General features: G+C 45.5%; 1 protein-coding gene across 1 annotated transcript in view; it reads right to left on the bottom strand.

The window, feature by feature from the left end:
* LOC124804846 (lipase 3-like) overlaps positions 1 to 16804 on the bottom strand; it is a 212029-nt gene that overhangs the window by 21763 nt on the left and 173462 nt on the right. Inside the window, exon 6 of the mRNA XM_047265197.1 lies at positions 7452 to 7536. Coding sequence (XP_047121153.1) covers positions 7452 to 7536 — 85 coding nt within the window. The remainder of the gene's footprint in view (positions 1 to 7451; positions 7537 to 16804) is intronic.

The following is a 16804-nucleotide window of genomic DNA, read 5'->3' as shown; positions in this document are numbered from 1 at the left end:
ATTCGCCACACATCGGGTCGATAGGACAGTTCTTCCCAAACCTTGAACATTGTGTCTGGATTAATTATTGCAACAATGCTGTTTCTAAAGTCGGGCAGATCAAAAAAATGTGTGTGAAATCTTATGGGACTTAACTGCTAAGGTCATCAGTCCCTAAGCTTACACACTACTTAACCTAAATTATCCTGATGACAAACACACACACCCATGCCCGAGGGAGGACTCTAACCTCCGCCGTGACCAGCCTCACAGTCCACGACTGCAGCGCGTCAGACCGCTCGGCTAATCCCGCGCGGCCTCGGGCAGATCGGCTGGTAGAGGAGGCACATACACTGATCGTGTACGAATAAGAACCCCCAAAGGCAAAAACCACATGGCGTCAGATCGTGAGTGAAGTTGGAGGTCATGCAAAACAAACAAGCTCTGTCATCCGGCCCCTTGCAGACAGTCCAGCAATCGGATGAAACGTCGTTTAACCAAACGGGTACTGAGTTATGCCAGTGAGGTAGCGCACCACCTTGCTGCCACATAAAGTTCTGTGGCTGAGCTTCTTATAATTAAGAGTCATAGTTCTAGAACATCAAGATAAGAAACGCCAGTTAAGTAGCTTCGCCGGCCGCGGTGGTCTAGCGGTTCTAGGCGCGCAGTCCGGAACCGCGCGACTGCTACGGTCGCAGGTTCGAATCCTGCCTCGGGCATGGATGTGTGTGGTGTCCTTAGGTTAGTTAGGTTTAAGTAGTTCTAAGTTCTAGGGGACTGATGGCCACAGATGTGAAGTCCCATAGTGCTCAGAGCCATTTGAACCATTTTTTTTAAGTAGCTTCACCGAAAAAGTAAAGCCAATAAACTTTCCGCCGGGATATGGCACAAAAAAACATTCAAGTTGGGCGAGTCTCGTCGCAGCTGTACCATCTCGTGGGGATTTGCTAACCCCCAGGTATGCGCATTATGTGTGTTTACATTTTCATTTAGGCGAAATTTCGCTGAAGTCGACACGATCCAGAAAATTGTCCTCATCATGCAGCAACATTTCGCTTGCAAAGTTGGCACGTAAACCATAGTCTGTAGGCTTTAGAGCTTGTAACAACTGCAAACGGTAAGGACGAAGTTGCAAGCGTCAGTTCACTGGAACTACTAATTCACAACTAGCCTTCTGAACTGATTTCTTGCGGCTGCGGGCGAAAGACTCTCACTCGCTCAACACGTTCTTGAGTCACTCTCGGTCGTTCCATACACTTTTCGCACTGGTGTAGAAACAAAACTGTGAATTGCTCTTTCAAAAAATGGCTCTGAGCACTATGGGACAACTTCTGAGGTCATCAGTCCCCTAGAACTTAGAACTACTTAAACCTAACTAACGTAGGGACATCACAAACATCCATGCCCGAGGCAGGATTCGAACCTGCGACCGTAGCGGTCGCACGGTTCCAGACTGTAGCGCCTAGAACCGCTCGGCCACTCCCGCCGGCAATTGCTCTTTCATTTGATGTATTATTTGTAATTGTTATGCTGGATGTAATACATGCTACAAAGCCCTAAAACCAATACATTTATTTTGAAATAGCCTGTATTTGTTTTTAGTCGCCACACTTTATTAAATTGACTTGTGAAGTATAGTTGTAGATGTGAAATACAACGGATGGGTGTCAGTGCTGTAGTTTTCTTCTTACTGCATCGTGTTGCACAGAACTGTTACTTTTGAGTGGAACGTTAATACGTGCTAGGGGACGGCGCATATACTCCTTATTTGTGTCAGGGGCGGAAGAATTCAGTTCGCCGTTGGCAAGAAGAAAGTTGTCTTGCGGCCTTGTCACGATAGCCGGCGGGAAGGAAGACGGGTGTCTGGTTCTGGAGCTGTGGAACCGGTTCAACAAGCACTGAAAATACTGTCAGTCGGAAACTAAGGCTTTTTCTTCTCCCTCACGCTCCCATGCACGTAACTGGTGTGAGCCGACGTTTAGTGGATTCCTTTTGGATGCGTGTATCACGGAGAGGAATTTTAGCTGCGTTTTTAGAAGAATTAACGAATACGACACTGAAGTTCACGCCAACGCAGAGGAAGTCTCCGAATACAAACTGCAGCCGCAGTATATCATAGGTCGATTTTAAGGTGAATGTGACTGCGGAAAAGTTATAACGCCGGCCCACAGAGTTAGGCACCGTATTCATTTCGGAGACGGCACCCAGTACAAAAGAGCAGTGACTTCACGTCAGCGTCGCGCAGAGAGGTCAATCCTAGAACTAAAGAAGTAGTCGCTCTGCCTTAAAGACAAACAGGGATAGTTGTGTGCAGCCACCCTGTAGGATTCGCAACACGGACTACGCTTTTAACAGTGGAGCCATACTGCGCAGGTTACAACACTGCTCGAGACACCATGTACTACGTCGCTCACTGGGTTCACTCGCTAATTTTGTTCCCTCGTTTCGTCTCATTTACTCGATTTGTTTCTCGTCGACGAGCGTATTGACACACCAGTCTGCCGCCATTATAGATTACAGCATGCTCTGGCTTCCATTACCTTGGAACTAAACTTTCAGAGTCCAGGCTTACCATTAAATCCTTCGCGTCGGAAGAAGACGGCATTGACAGAAACACGAGCGTAGACCAAGCAGGGGTCGACGCCTATGATACATCGTTAAGGGCAATGGTCCATGCCGCCTCTTGCAACGTATCCCTAGTATCACCCTGGCTAATTCACAACTCGCATTTTTCTCTGCTTAGTTCCCAAGAGCGCGTTTATGAAAAATTTTCTTTGCTTCTTACATAGACTCGGCAGTTAACTTGGTCTGCTGTCAAGTTTATAACATTCTATGTGCGGGAGTAAACGAATTTCTCAACTATTGTAATACTTTTTCTGCTCTAATAATTACTGTCGTGTGACCGGAACATTTCCACAAATAATCCGGTGTTCTGCAGTAGTGACTCCCGAAATGAAATGGCTGCCTCAACTTTCTTTCGTATTGAAGATTATACACCTCCTGACAAAAAACGTTAAGCACCCATAAGACACTGTCAGCAGACTATGTATTTGTAGACGTGCACACCATCGGTGGATGTTTAAATGATTAGAGTTGCAGTTGTCTGTGACAGATAGAACGGCCACCAGAGTAGATTGGTGTTTATGTTTAGTGTTGTTACCAGGCCGGGTAGGGTATCTAAGAGGAATTATCGACGTCAGTTGTCGAGTAATCACTGTGAAGGACAAGGAGATGCCGCGTTCTCGTGTGAGACAGAGTTATAAGCTCCTGATAGAGTTTGAAAAGGGCCTCATTGGGAATGTCCATTTGGACGTCTGGTCGAATCGAGCAACATCCGGATTTGTGGGGCATTAGGATACGACAGTGGCCTGATACTGGATTGCGACTGCCATATGAGAAAAAGTAATGGACTCCCTGAGTTATTATGTGTCATCCCGCAGCATTGGTCAGAGACTAGCAGTAACCAGACGAGGGAATTACTGTCCCATGTGCAGACTGCTGGTAACACCGTAACTCAAACTCCTGAGTTTGGAGTGGTGCTGTGAGTGAGAAGCGTGGACTGCTGGTGGATAGCGTCGCACTACGTTCAGCGATGGATCGAGATACCTGCACTACTCGGGGCGACTATCGTTGGCGAATATGGCGGCGACCAGGGGAGAAGTCCCGTTCTTTCAGTGGTCTGGAGAGGTACTGTGACGATACTCCCAGCATCATGGTGTGGGGCGCCATCGGGTATCACTTCATGTTATGCCTGGTAGTGGTTGGAACTCCGACAGCACAACGATACGTCGCGGACATCCTGCAACCTCATTCGACAATTTTTCAACACGACAATGCTGGTTCACATAGGCACGTGTCTCTACGAACGGTCCGTGTGATGCTGAACCACTCCCACGGCCAGCAAGATACCCGGATCTGTCCCTGATAGACGCTGGTGATGTGACGTGTCTACCGTGGAACCCCGGCGGCTAAATGTCTGCCGGCTGCACAATTCAAACGCCCGTGGCCCCCTTTCGAACTGAGGCAGAGGCAACAAACAGCGACTAGACCATGATAGGGCGACGCTGGAGGTTGAGCCGAACTCCCAGTCGTCATGCACAGCAAGGATCGGCGTGCGCAAGTCTGCACTATGTTCTGCTTCTGCAACTCAGCTAATTAGAAACATGTAGTTCTCCGCAACGTCGGGGCTTTAAGATCGCGCCGGGGCAGCAGAAGCAACGACATCGCGAGCCCGGAACCGATGAATTTTGCCACGTACCACAGATGTCCAGTCCGCCGTCCACCGCCTCTCTTCAACCTAGTCGTCGCATCCCCGAGGACTTGATTCTGCCGGCACCGCGCATCTGGACTTTGTCATCATTTCGGTAATTTTGGCTATAAGGATTAACTTTTTCATTACTCGTATTCAGCATGGACTTAGCGTTCACAACGGGAGTACACCACAGCGGCTTGTCGAAGTTTAACTTTTCTTCTACCTGTTATACCGTCCACCAAGGGACTTGATTATTCGTTTTCCAATTATTTATGTTTCATTAGACAGTCTTGTTTCCTGCAGTGTTAAAAATAGCTCTGCTTGCCACCATAAATTTTCTGAACAAGTATTTAGTTTCTGTGGAGTTAATTGATTAGGTTTGGAAGACACTTCAAGAACAATTTTTTGTGTTGTTAACATTTAACTTAAGTCTGAGAACTTTGCGCAGTCAATAAACTGGTGTCAATGAACAGTCTTTCAATTTACATTCCGTGTATCAGTTATGTAGGACAGAATAGTTACAAACTGTGTTTAATGCGTGCCTTTGCACAAAGTAAACTGTAACTTTTCGTTCTCCACGGCACCTCCACAAAAGGCAGTGGAAATTTCAGACCTGTACTCACATTCTTCCAGCAGATGCGGCAGACCAATGAGAGGTCGGGCGAGGATGGAGATTATATCCCAGATCTCGACACTGTGTCGCCCCCCCCCTCCCCCCTCCCCTCCCCGCCCTCCTGCCCTTCGACGAGAAGGTGGAATCATGGGACTGCTACGTCGGCCGGCTAGAACTATACTTCTGCATCTATAATGTGACAGGCGCTTTTCTCCTGGCTCATGTGGTCCTTTAGTTCTAATTAGTGAAACTACACCCTGCAGCAGCGACCCAAGGCCCATTGATATCCTCAAGGCTAGACGGTCAGAATATTTCGATCCACAGAGCCACGTCTTAGCCACGAGGTATAAGTCAAGAGGTAGCATCTGAGTCCTAACATGAATGGATTGCCCGTTTACAGGGACTGTCAAGAGACTATACTAATGAACAGTGTCGTCAGTTTTGTGCTTCTCTTCTCACAAAACAACTCATCAAACATCGCATGTGCTAACGGGGAATGTACACAGCCACCACAGACATGGTTTGCCCTTGTACCACTTGCCAGTCCAAGCAAGTGGCCCCTGCTAGTAGATATTTCCCACTGACGACCATCTCAGCTCATTGGCCAAGGATTCATCTGAATTTCGCTGACCCCTTTCTGGGGACCTCTTGGTTCGTTGTGGTAGACACAGGTTCTGGATATCCATTTGTCTCGCGAATGCTTTCCACCACCTCCACTGCCACCATCCAGACCTTTCCCCGGATATTTCCCTTAAGTGGTCTCTCAGGAACCCCATTTTACATCCACAGAATTCCCAGAATTTTGTATTTAATGTAATCACGTTAGTCCATATAGCTCCATTCCATCTGGTTTCAAACGGCATGGAGGAACATTTTGTAAGAACTCTCAGAGCTCAAATGTGTAAACTCTGCCAGCATCACTCAGTCACCGATGCACTCTCCCTTTTTCTGTCTTCTCACCAGGTAAAGCTTCACAAAGAGGTGTTACCCACCGAACAATATTTCTACATCTACATCCAAAATCCGCAAGCCACCGTACGGTGCGTGGCGGAGGGTACCCTTTACCACAACTAGACGTTTCCCTTCCTGTTCCACAAGCAAATAGAGCGAGGGAAAAACGATGGTCTACATGCCTCTGTATGAGCCCTAATTTCTCGTATCTTCGTGGTACCTACGTGAAATGTATGTTGGCGGTAGCAGAATCGCTCTGCAGACAGCTTCAAATGCCGGTTCTCTAGGCATTCTGTGTAGTGTTCTTCGAAATGAATTTCTTCTGCCCTCCAGGGATTCCCACTTGAATTCCCGAAGCATATCCGTTACACTTGCATACTAATCGAACCTACGGGTAACAAATTTAGCAACTCGCCTCTGAGTTACTTCGATGCCTTCTTTCAATCCCACCTGGTTCGGATCCCAAACACTCGAGCACTAGTGCCCGTTGCAGTCCTAAGTACCCATCATCCACTTGACACTTCTCCCGCTCACATCATGACATACATGCCCCCCAAGACCCAGGCTGGCAAATCTCTATAGCCACGATGGGTCCCAGCAACTGTTCAGCGTCTCTTAGGAAGGGCCATGGTATAAATATCGTGTGCTGATGTGTCCAGTCACAGGCGCCACTTGACCACAAGTCTTTGAACCCCCGGGGACCTGACTCTGCTAACTCGGCGCGTCTGGACTCTGTCATTGTTTCGGTGATTTTAGCTACAAATATTAACTTTTGGACTTGGCGTTCACCACAAGTTGCTCCACAGTGGCTTGTCAGAACTTTTGTTCCACCAGTTATATCGTCCAGCAAGGGACTTGATTATTCGTTTCCCATTTACTGAGGTTTTGTAAGACTGCGTTGTTTACTACAGTGTTAGAAAGTAGATTGCCAGAATAAATTTTCTGAAGAAGTATTTAAATTCTGTGGTGTAAATTGGTTAGTCATGGAAGACACTTCAAAAAGCATTTTTTGTATTGTTAATACTTAGCTAAACGATCAGAAGAGTTCGTATTCAACATAATTGTGTCAATAAACATTTTTCAAGTTTAGATTCCATGCATCATTTATGTCTGACGTAATATGTGGGATCAGCTCGTACGTGAACTCCGTCGTAGTGGCAGTATGCAAAATATCAAGGATCTGTTACAACAGTTGTCGCCCAATACGCCTCAGGAAAGGATACAATGGTTTTACGACACCCTTCCCAACCGTATTAATGCATGCATCCAGACCGGTGGGTGTGTACCGTCATACTGATACGTGTGCTGACACTGCCAAGTTATTTTTTGAATTTGGCCCTCATTTGCAATCACTCAAATAACATCACATACCCTTCCAACCCGTCATTTCGTTTTCGCTTCCCCTTCTGCATGTGGCACATTTTTCGTCAGGCAGTGTACTGAAATTAAGTGTTAATTGTCTGTAACTGTCTCACATATCCCAGTACATTCACACAGCATGTTTCGACAGAAAAGCCAGCAGTAGTACAAGAAGTCCGACGCTGCCATGTTCCTGATGACTGGGATATTTCTCTGGAGGTAACAAATTACTTATATGCAAGAAGGGAAGGAAGCGACGGTTTGGGAACGTCTAGAGCCTAGATTTACGGTACTCACCGCTGAGGATCTCCTGTGCGAAGTGGACCACCTGCCTGAGTGAGCCGCCCTGAGAAACGTGCGTCAGGTAGACCGCCATCGTCAGCTGGAACAGAAACAGATCGCGAAGTCAGTGAGTGGCGGGCCTCTCGCTCTACGTGTTGCATTAGAATTATAGCTTCCACCTGTCCCTTAAATGTGCGAGGTGTGATCAAATAGTTTCCAATTGAGTTCGTTGCTGCAGCTTATATACACTACTGGCCATTAAAATTGCTACACCAAGATGAAATGCAGATGATAAACGGGTAGTCATTGGACAAATATATTATACTAGAACTGACAAGTGATTACACTTTCACGCAATTTGAGTGCATAGATCCTGACAAATAAGTACCCAAAACAACCGCCTCTGACCTTAATAACGGCCTTGATACGCCTGGGCGTTGAGTCAAACAGAGCTTGGATGGCGCGTACAGGTACAGCTACCCATGCAGCTTCAACGCGATACCACGGTTCATCAAGAGTAGTGACTGGCGTATTGTGACGAGCCAGTTGGTCGGCCACCATTGACCAGACGTTTTCAGTTGGTGGGAGATCTGGAGAAAGTGCTGGCCAGGGCAGCAGTCGAACATTTTCTGTATCCAGAAAGGCCCGTATAGGACCTGCAACAAGCGGTCGTGCATTATCCTGCTGAAATGTAGGGTTTCGCAGGGATCGAATGAAGGGTAGAGCCACAGGTCGTAACACATGTGAAATGTAACGTCCACTGTTCAAAGCGCCGCCAGTGCGAACAAGAGGTGACCGAGACGTGTGACCAATGGCACCCCATACCATCACGCCGGGTTATACGCCAGTACGGCGACGATGAATACACGCTTCCAATGTGCGTTCACCGCGATGTCGCCAAACACGGATGCGATCATCTGACGCTGTAAGCATAACCTGGATTCATCCGAAAAAATGACGTTTTGCATTCGTACACCCAGGTTCGTCGTTGGGTACAACGTCGCAGGTGCTCCTGTCTGTGATGGAGTGTCAAAGATAACCGCAGCCATGGTCTCCGAGCTGATAGTCCATGCTGCTGCAAACGTCGTCGAACTGTTCGTGCAGATGGTTGTCGTCTTGCAAACGTCCCCATCTGTTGACTCAGGGATCGAGACGTGGCTGCACGATCCGTTACAGCCATTCGGATAAGATGCCTGTCATCTCGTCTGCTAGTGATACGAGGCCGTTGGGATCCAGCACGGCGTTCCGTATTACCCTCCTGAACCCCCTGATTCCATATTCTGCTAACAGGCATTGGATCTCGACCAACGCGAGCAGCAATGTCGCGATACGATAAACCGCAATCGCGGTAGGCTACAATACGACCTTTATCAAAGTCAGAAACGTGATGGTACGCATTTCTCCTCCTTAAACGAAGCATCACAACAACGTTTCACCAGGCAACGCCGGTCAACTGCTGTTTGTGTATGAGAAATCACTTGTAAATTTTCCTCATGTCAGCACGTTGTTGGTGTCGCCACTGGCGCCAACCTTGTGTGTATGCTCTGAAAAGCATTTGCATATCACAGCATCTTCTTCCTCTCGGTTAAATTTCGCGTCTGTAGCACGTCATCTTCGTGGTGTAGCAATTTTAATGGCCAGTAGTGTACAATGTAGCGCTACTGGAAAGCAAGGGATTCGTTTGACAATGCCTTTGCGACGTGCTTGCGGTAAATGAGGAAACGTGAACTATGAATCATTACCAAATGCTTCCATACCGGACCATCATGCTTTTATTCTTTTCTTGGGTGTGGAAGGACAAACATCGAAAGACGTCCATTGGAGAATGAAGAGTGCTTATGGGGCAGAATATCTGTCGAAAATTACCGTTGTGGTATGGTGCGCCAAGGGGTACTGTTGCCTCAAGATAGCGCACTTCCCCATATAGCAAATCTCCTAACGCATACGTTACGTCAACTCAAGAGGGAAGAGGGAGACAATCGAACACCAACCCCATAGTCCTCTCATCCCACGCTATTATCACGCCATCGGTTCCTCAAAAAAAGGCTTTGGAGGGTCAACGATTCCCGTCGAACGAGGATAAGCAGCAAGCAGTAATGGACTTCTTCACGCAGCAGGGCACGGTGTTTTTTATATAGTGGGTATCTCCACCTGGGACGTCGGTAGGACAACGGCCTTAATGCTCATTGCGATTTTGCCTGATTGGCATACCGATTACGGATTCTATAACCTCGAAATGGAAAGTTTTTGATCGCTGCTTATACGAGTTTCGACTGAAATAATGTGAAATTTATTGTGGGACATCGTGGAATATTCCCGATTTAGCCCCTACAGATGTATAAAGTTCCGAAAGGTTGCAGCACTATTCGTAGCCTTCAAAATGGCACCTGTAACGAAGGTGCGTTGCAAGCACAGAGCTATCACTGAGTTTCTTTCGACGGAAAACCAAAGCATCGCATATATTCATAGGCGCTTGAAGAATGTCAACGGAGTCGTGACGGTGAGTCATTGGACGAGGTGTCTGTTATCACCGCAACAGGGTCGTGCAAACCTGTCCAATCTCCCGCGTGACTCCTGCGATGTTGGAGCGTGTGGACACTCTCATTCGAGGTTCCCGAACACGGGGTCGCGGGTTCGATTCCCTGCGGGGTCAGGGATTTTCACCTGTCTCGCGATGACTGGGTGTTTGTGTTGTTCTCATCATTTCATCATCATTCAATAAAGTGCCGAGTTTGGACTGTGCAAAGGTTGGGAATTTATATGGGCGCTGATAAGCGCGCAGTTTAGCGCCCCACAAACCACACTTCATCACCACCACTCTCATTCGAGGTGGTCGGCGGATCACAGTCAAAGACCTCGCTGCTCAGCTCGACGTCTCTGTTAGTAGCGCCGACACACTCGTTCACCAGTTGGGGCACGCAAAGGTATATGTGCCCGCAGGATTCCTCGCAAAGATCATAAAGAGCAATGAAGGACCATCTGTGAGGAACTGCTTGCGCGATACGAGGCTGATCGTGACAGTTTTTTGTCGAACACCGTCACAGGTGATGATTCATAGGTTTATCACTTCGAACCATAAACAAAACGGCTATCTATAGCGTGGAGGCACACCACCTCTCCTCCGAAGAAAAAGATCAAAGCCGCAGCCTCAGTCAGTAAAGTCAGGGAGGTGATATTCTGGGACTCTGAAGGTGTTATTCTGTTTGATGTCCTCCCTTATGGTGCACCGACCAGCTCTGTACTGTGCTACCCTCAAGAAATTGAAGAAACGACTTTAGCGTGTTCATCGTATTGTATGGTGTATTGGAATACTGAATGAAACCAACCTACTTTCAAAACAAAATGTGTTACATTACGTATTGAACACGCCTCGTACATATTCGTATTGTTAAACCTTCTCACTACCGCCCTTCAATTTAGCATGAATGCATAACGTTGAGGCACAATATCAACCTAGTGTCTTTCATGTTGTTGCTGTTGTTGTCTTCAGATAGAATACGGGTCTGATGCAGCTAATCTATCCCGCGCAAGTTTGTACATCTTTGCATAACAGCTGGAACCTTCATACACTGGAATATGGTTACTGTATTCGAGACTTGGTCTCCCTCCGCAGTTTTTATCCCTACACTTTGATAGTCGTTTGTTAAAATGTCAACTTTCACGTCACTCATTCTTACTCGAGTTCTGAGTTGTCAGTCTATTGCAAAGACATTCTGCACCCGGGTTATTGATTGTCTAACATACAACAGTCTTTGACTGGTCAAATGAACATATGTCTTACATTCAACGATGGAAAAAGTATTCTTTATTTCTCTTGTTTCTCGTATGGACACTTTCTCATGCTGTATTCAGTGGTTACGGACTGACTTTCATCAGGTGATCATTTTTAAGGACACAATATATGCCATTCAGCTGATCAATTAAATGCTTTGTCATCTCTAACAGGATAAATATGCCATCGCCAGACATTAAAGTTTTTCTTTCTTCTATCTTGACCTTAATTTCTTATCCAAATTATTCCTTAGTTTTCTTCACTACATGCTCAGTTTACACACTATATAGGGTGCCCCGGGAGGAATGGTCAATATTCAGGCATAGGGTTGGAATGATGATTCGAAGCGAATGCATACCAAAAGAGCAATGAGTACTTCTTCAACTTCTATACGGTGAGACAATTCTTTTCTACTGCAAGCTCTTTGCCTTCCATATTATGAGAGGTGGCAATATAGACCAAAACAAGACAAAAACCAGTAAACATGGTCTATAACGTGAATACCTTAAGAGCTATGATCATTTGTGTATATTCTTTATTTTACAGGCCCGTCTTGATCACATAATTTTTTTTTTACATTTCACTGACCGGTTTCGGCTACTGCCATCTCCAGATCATAAAATATTCTGATTTGGTATCAACGTCAAACTAAAACATGTAGGTACACAGTAAGTAAAAAAAAAAAGATCACTAACTCATTTTCAGACTTTATGTCTTCAATTGAAAAATTGTGTATATTCACAACTGTGAAACTGAACAAGCACTCATAGCTCCAAAAGTATGCACTTTGGAGCCTATGTTTACTGGACTTTCCTGATTCTAAAGATCGTTCGTATCATATCCCTAAATACTGACACCTTGTACTATACAGGGGATGGACAACAACTGTGTCTCACTCCCTTTCTGTTTTGTTTCCCTTTCACGGATTTCGGCTCTGAGGACTGTAGTCTGGGTTCTGTGAAGTTTTTGATAATATTTCGATCATTATATTTTATGCCTGCTATCATCAGAGTAGTAAGGACTTCATATTTGGAGTTCCGATGTGTCACCATGTGACTTCCCAATGTTGGGTGTCCCAAGTAGGTCGTTACGTGGAAAAACATTCAGTGACGGCGCAGCAACTGAGTGACTCTTTCTTCTTGTGAAGGGAAGTAAAAGCCGCCTATTCAATGGAAAAATGCACTGCCCTTGAGTGGAACAGTACGGATAAATAACGTATTTGAAACTTTATTAGTCGCCAGTAAATTTATAAAAAATACCCGTTCAAAATCAGAATGAATGTCAATTTACCGGATCCTCATAATGAGATACACGGACGTGACCAAATAAACCACGTCTGAGAACTTGTAGTTGTGACATAAAGTCACGCAAATCAATAGGAGTACTGCACGATTGCTGTACTGGTCACTAAATAAGAGGACAGCAACTGATAAACCAGTGACTGTATTTGACTCGATTCGGGTGGAATACATCATCAGATTGTCATTGTCATGAATATCTTAGAGATTAGACGTATAAAGATTGTATATAACAAACAAAGCTATCATGACAGTTATTGGTTTATCAACTGGTGGCTGCTTAATTACTGACCAATACAGCAACTGTGCAGTAATCCAATTAACGTCTGGGAAAGCGAAGAATCGACTCTACGAAACTGCAATGCAAAAATAAAAATAGCTTTCATCAAGAGCAAATTACTTTGTATGCAAAAATATGTTTTTATGTTTCATCGTGATTTTCAGTACGTGCTGTTATGCAGGAATTGTTATCTCTGAATTCGCATACACAGACAGATACAGACGCACATATTTTACGGAATTATATTTTTTTTCTTCTCTCAGAGCATATTTCGCTGTTACATTCTTTTGCTTTCTTCCTTTTCAGTTGTGTGTTTCGTGCAGAATGAATGATGAGCGAGTGGCACAAACCCCGCGAGAGTTCTGCGCTGGTAGTTTTTTTTATTATTTTCATTAATTTGTTTTGTATTGGTTTTTAGTTCTGCGCGCTTCGTGTATCCATCAGAAGTCAGCTAGGTGCAGCTAAAGCACCCACCGGGGTTTGCGTAGACGCCATATTGTGCTCCGTTTACGACAATTAAACACTGACCACGAACAATGACCATCACGACGCAATATAATATTTAATTGTTGCCATTGGCTCTATTTGACCGAAATAATTGGTTACCAGAGTATTCTGCTTCTACATGAAACATTTACTTAAGGCTTGGGTCTCATTCAAAATCGTCATAAATTTGATTTTTTTATGTTTATTGCATTTTTGAAAGGTATATGCGTCTGGAATGTTAGGGCGAAAAGGTTTTTTAATCCGTGCGTTACAAAAGTTTCTACATCCCGTCGTACGAAGCAGCGTCACGGCCTCCGTGGGGCGCTCTCAGACGAGACGACCGGCTCAGGTAGAAAACTCGTTGTGCCGTGACGCTCGTTCACAAAATGATCTATACTGCAGTATGCAGGCAAACATCCTCGCCAGAAAAACTGACGTATAACGTGTGCAGGCTGCCGAAAGCAGCATATCCAGCTCAGCCAGATCTGCTTTCAGCGCCAACAAGAACGAGGGAATTGCTCTCCACGAACAATTCGAGTTAGAGGAAGGGTCCCGGAATTACATACTAAACGTAAGTAAAGAAAACACATTTCTTTGGTCAAATTGTGATCGAAGTTGGTCAAAACGTAATTTTTGGTCCACCATATTGGTTTGCCATTTTGAATTTTGAAAATCTAATTTCAGATTTGTGTTCAGCAACATGTAGTTTTCATACAAAAGTTTTCATAAATTTTAAAAAGTTTTTCTCGAGAAACGATTTTTCAACACTGCGAGCAACATTAAATAAAAACGGTTCAAACCTATTAACTTCTGCCTTTAACCTCCAGAAAGGCAACACTTTTTTTTGGGAGCTTATACCTTTAATACATGGAATTTGTTGATATTAACTATTTTTATAAGGCCATAGAGAGTGGAAAAAAACAGGAATCGAACTCAAAGTTCGAGTTAGACCATGTCGCTAAATTTAATGTTATTTCATTGTGGTTAGGTATAACGTCCCATTAATTTAATGTACTACCGACTGTTGTTATCCAGTTTTGATTTAAGTAACTCCTGCAGGGTTACACTGCATGCGGTATGCTTACTTCAAATTCGCACGCCCTTGTCAGACCACGAATACGGCCACCATTTTGATTTTTTTGTATCGAAAAATTAAAATAAATTCGAAGTATGATCAATCATAATCTCCAAACAGATCCTTTGTCTGTCTTTCATGCTCTCAAAAAAATTTCCAAACTTCGTCTATTTCTTGTTCTTTTGAGTGACAACCTAGCTTTAATCACTTTACTATAGTTTTCATAAAAAATTTTTGCGAAGGATGACGCCATGCCAAATAACACGCATTCGTAGCCAAGGTTACTAACGCATCCTGTGCGGCGGCGCTCGATCCGGAGGTAAGCCTGTTCGAATTCTGATGTGAAAGAAATTCTCACCGCCAGTATTTGGGCGGCAAGCGGAGGAAAGGAGTGTGCCGGTTGGTACGTCTTTGCCTATCCGTAGGTTTCTGGCAGTCCACAGGCTGCGTGTCGCGCATGCCCGCGAGGACGGTGGTGGCACCCAAGATTGTTGTTACGCGGGAGACCGCAGAGCGATAATACACTACTGGCCATTAAAACTGCTACACCAAGAAGAAATGTAGATGATAAACGGGTATTCATTGGACAAATATATTATGCTAGAACTGACATGTGATTACATTTTCACGCGATTTGGGTGCATAGATCCTGAGAAATCAGTACCCAGAACAACCACATCTGGCCTTAGTAAAGGCGTTGATATGCCTGGGCATTGAGTCAAACAGAGCTTGGATGGCGTGTGCAAGTACAGCTGCCCATGCAGCTTCAACTCGATATCACAGGTCACGAAGAGTAGTGACTGGCGTATTGTGACGAGCCAGTTGGTACGCCACCATTGACCAGACGTTTTCAATTGGCGAGAGATCTGGAGAATGTGCTGGCCAGGGCAGCAGTCGAACATTTTCTGTATCCAGAAAGGCCCGTACAGGACCTGCAACAAGCGGTCGTGCATTATCATGCTGAAATGTAGGGTTTCGCAGGGATCGAATGAAGGGTAGAGCCACGGTTCGTAACACATCTGAAATGTAACGTCCACTGTTCAAAGTGACGTCAATGCGAACAAGAGGTGACCGAGACGTGTAGCCAATGGCACCCCATACCATCACGCCGGTCGACACGCCAATATGGCGATGACGAATATACGATTCCAATGTGCGTTCACCGCGATGTCGCCAAATACGATTGCGACCATCATGATCCAGTAAACAGAACCTGCACCCAGATTCGTCGTTGAGTACACCATCACAAGCGCTCCTGTCTGTGATGCAGCGTCAAGGGTAACCGCAGCTATGGTCGCCGAGCTGATAGTCCATGCTGCTGCAAACGTCGTCGAACTGTTCGTGCAGATGGTTGTTGTCTTGCAAACGTCCCCATCTGTTGACTTAGGTATGGAGACGTGGTTGCACGATCCGTTACAGCCATTCGGATAAGATGCCTGTCATCTCAACTGCTAGTGATACGAGGCCGTTCCGTATTACCCTCCTGAACCCACCGATTCCATATTCTGCTAACAGTCATTGGATCTCGACCCATGTGAGCAGCAATGTCGCGATACGATAAACCGCAATCGCGATAGGCTACAATCCGACCTTTCTCAAAGTCGGAAACGTGATGGTACGCATTTCTGTTCCTTACACGAGACATCCCAACAACGTTTCACCAGGCAACGCCGGTCAACTGCTGTTTGTGTATGAGAAATCGGTTGAAAGCTTTCCTCATGTCAGCACGTTGTAGTTGTCGCCACCGGCGCCAACCTTGTGTGAATGCTCTGAAAAGCAAATCTTTTGCGTATCACAGCATCTTCTTCCTGTCGGTTAAATTTCACGTCTGTAGCACATCATCTTTGTAGTGTAGCTATTTTAATGGCCAGTAGTGTAAGTAAGTGCGGGCTGCACGTGGGACAGGACGTAACGGAATGTGTGTGTAACAACTGCGACTGCGGCCGTCGGTGTTCTGTGACTGATGTGGAAATTTGGTGTGATTACTGAGATTAAGTCTGCGGAGACTTTGAGTCACTGCCTTTCGGAGATGAACGAGGCCCACATAGGATGGACATGATGGTATGCTGCTTTCCATGGAACGTGGTAGATGGGAGCAGTTACCTGTTCTGTAATAAGGATGGGCCGAGTCAGGGAACTGTTATGTGGGAGATTATCTGAGTAATTACGTACGGTAGCGAATTTGCTGCTCTGAACTGACATTATTCATTGCTTGTTGTCACTGTGTTTTACCAAACTCATGGACGGTTTAGCTTGTCTTCACCTTGTAGCCCCCTAAGCATTATAGAACTCCTGTAACGGAACAGACGTTATTGGTTGTTGTTTGCGTATCGAGTTAGTGCGTATGCCGTGGTGCGACTCTTAAAGTCCACAGTACGGTGATGTACTGGGCTACGACGTATTTTTGGTATCAGATCATTTTCACGTCACTGTGGAGCACTAACTGTGTCTTCGCAG

The sequence above is a fragment of the Schistocerca piceifrons genome, chromosome 7, assembly GCF_021461385.2.
Source record: "Schistocerca piceifrons isolate TAMUIC-IGC-003096 chromosome 7, iqSchPice1.1, whole genome shotgun sequence".
Classification (NCBI taxonomy): domain Eukaryota; kingdom Metazoa; phylum Arthropoda; class Insecta; order Orthoptera; family Acrididae; genus Schistocerca; species Schistocerca piceifrons.
This window is presented reverse-complemented; position numbering and strand designations above follow the sequence as displayed.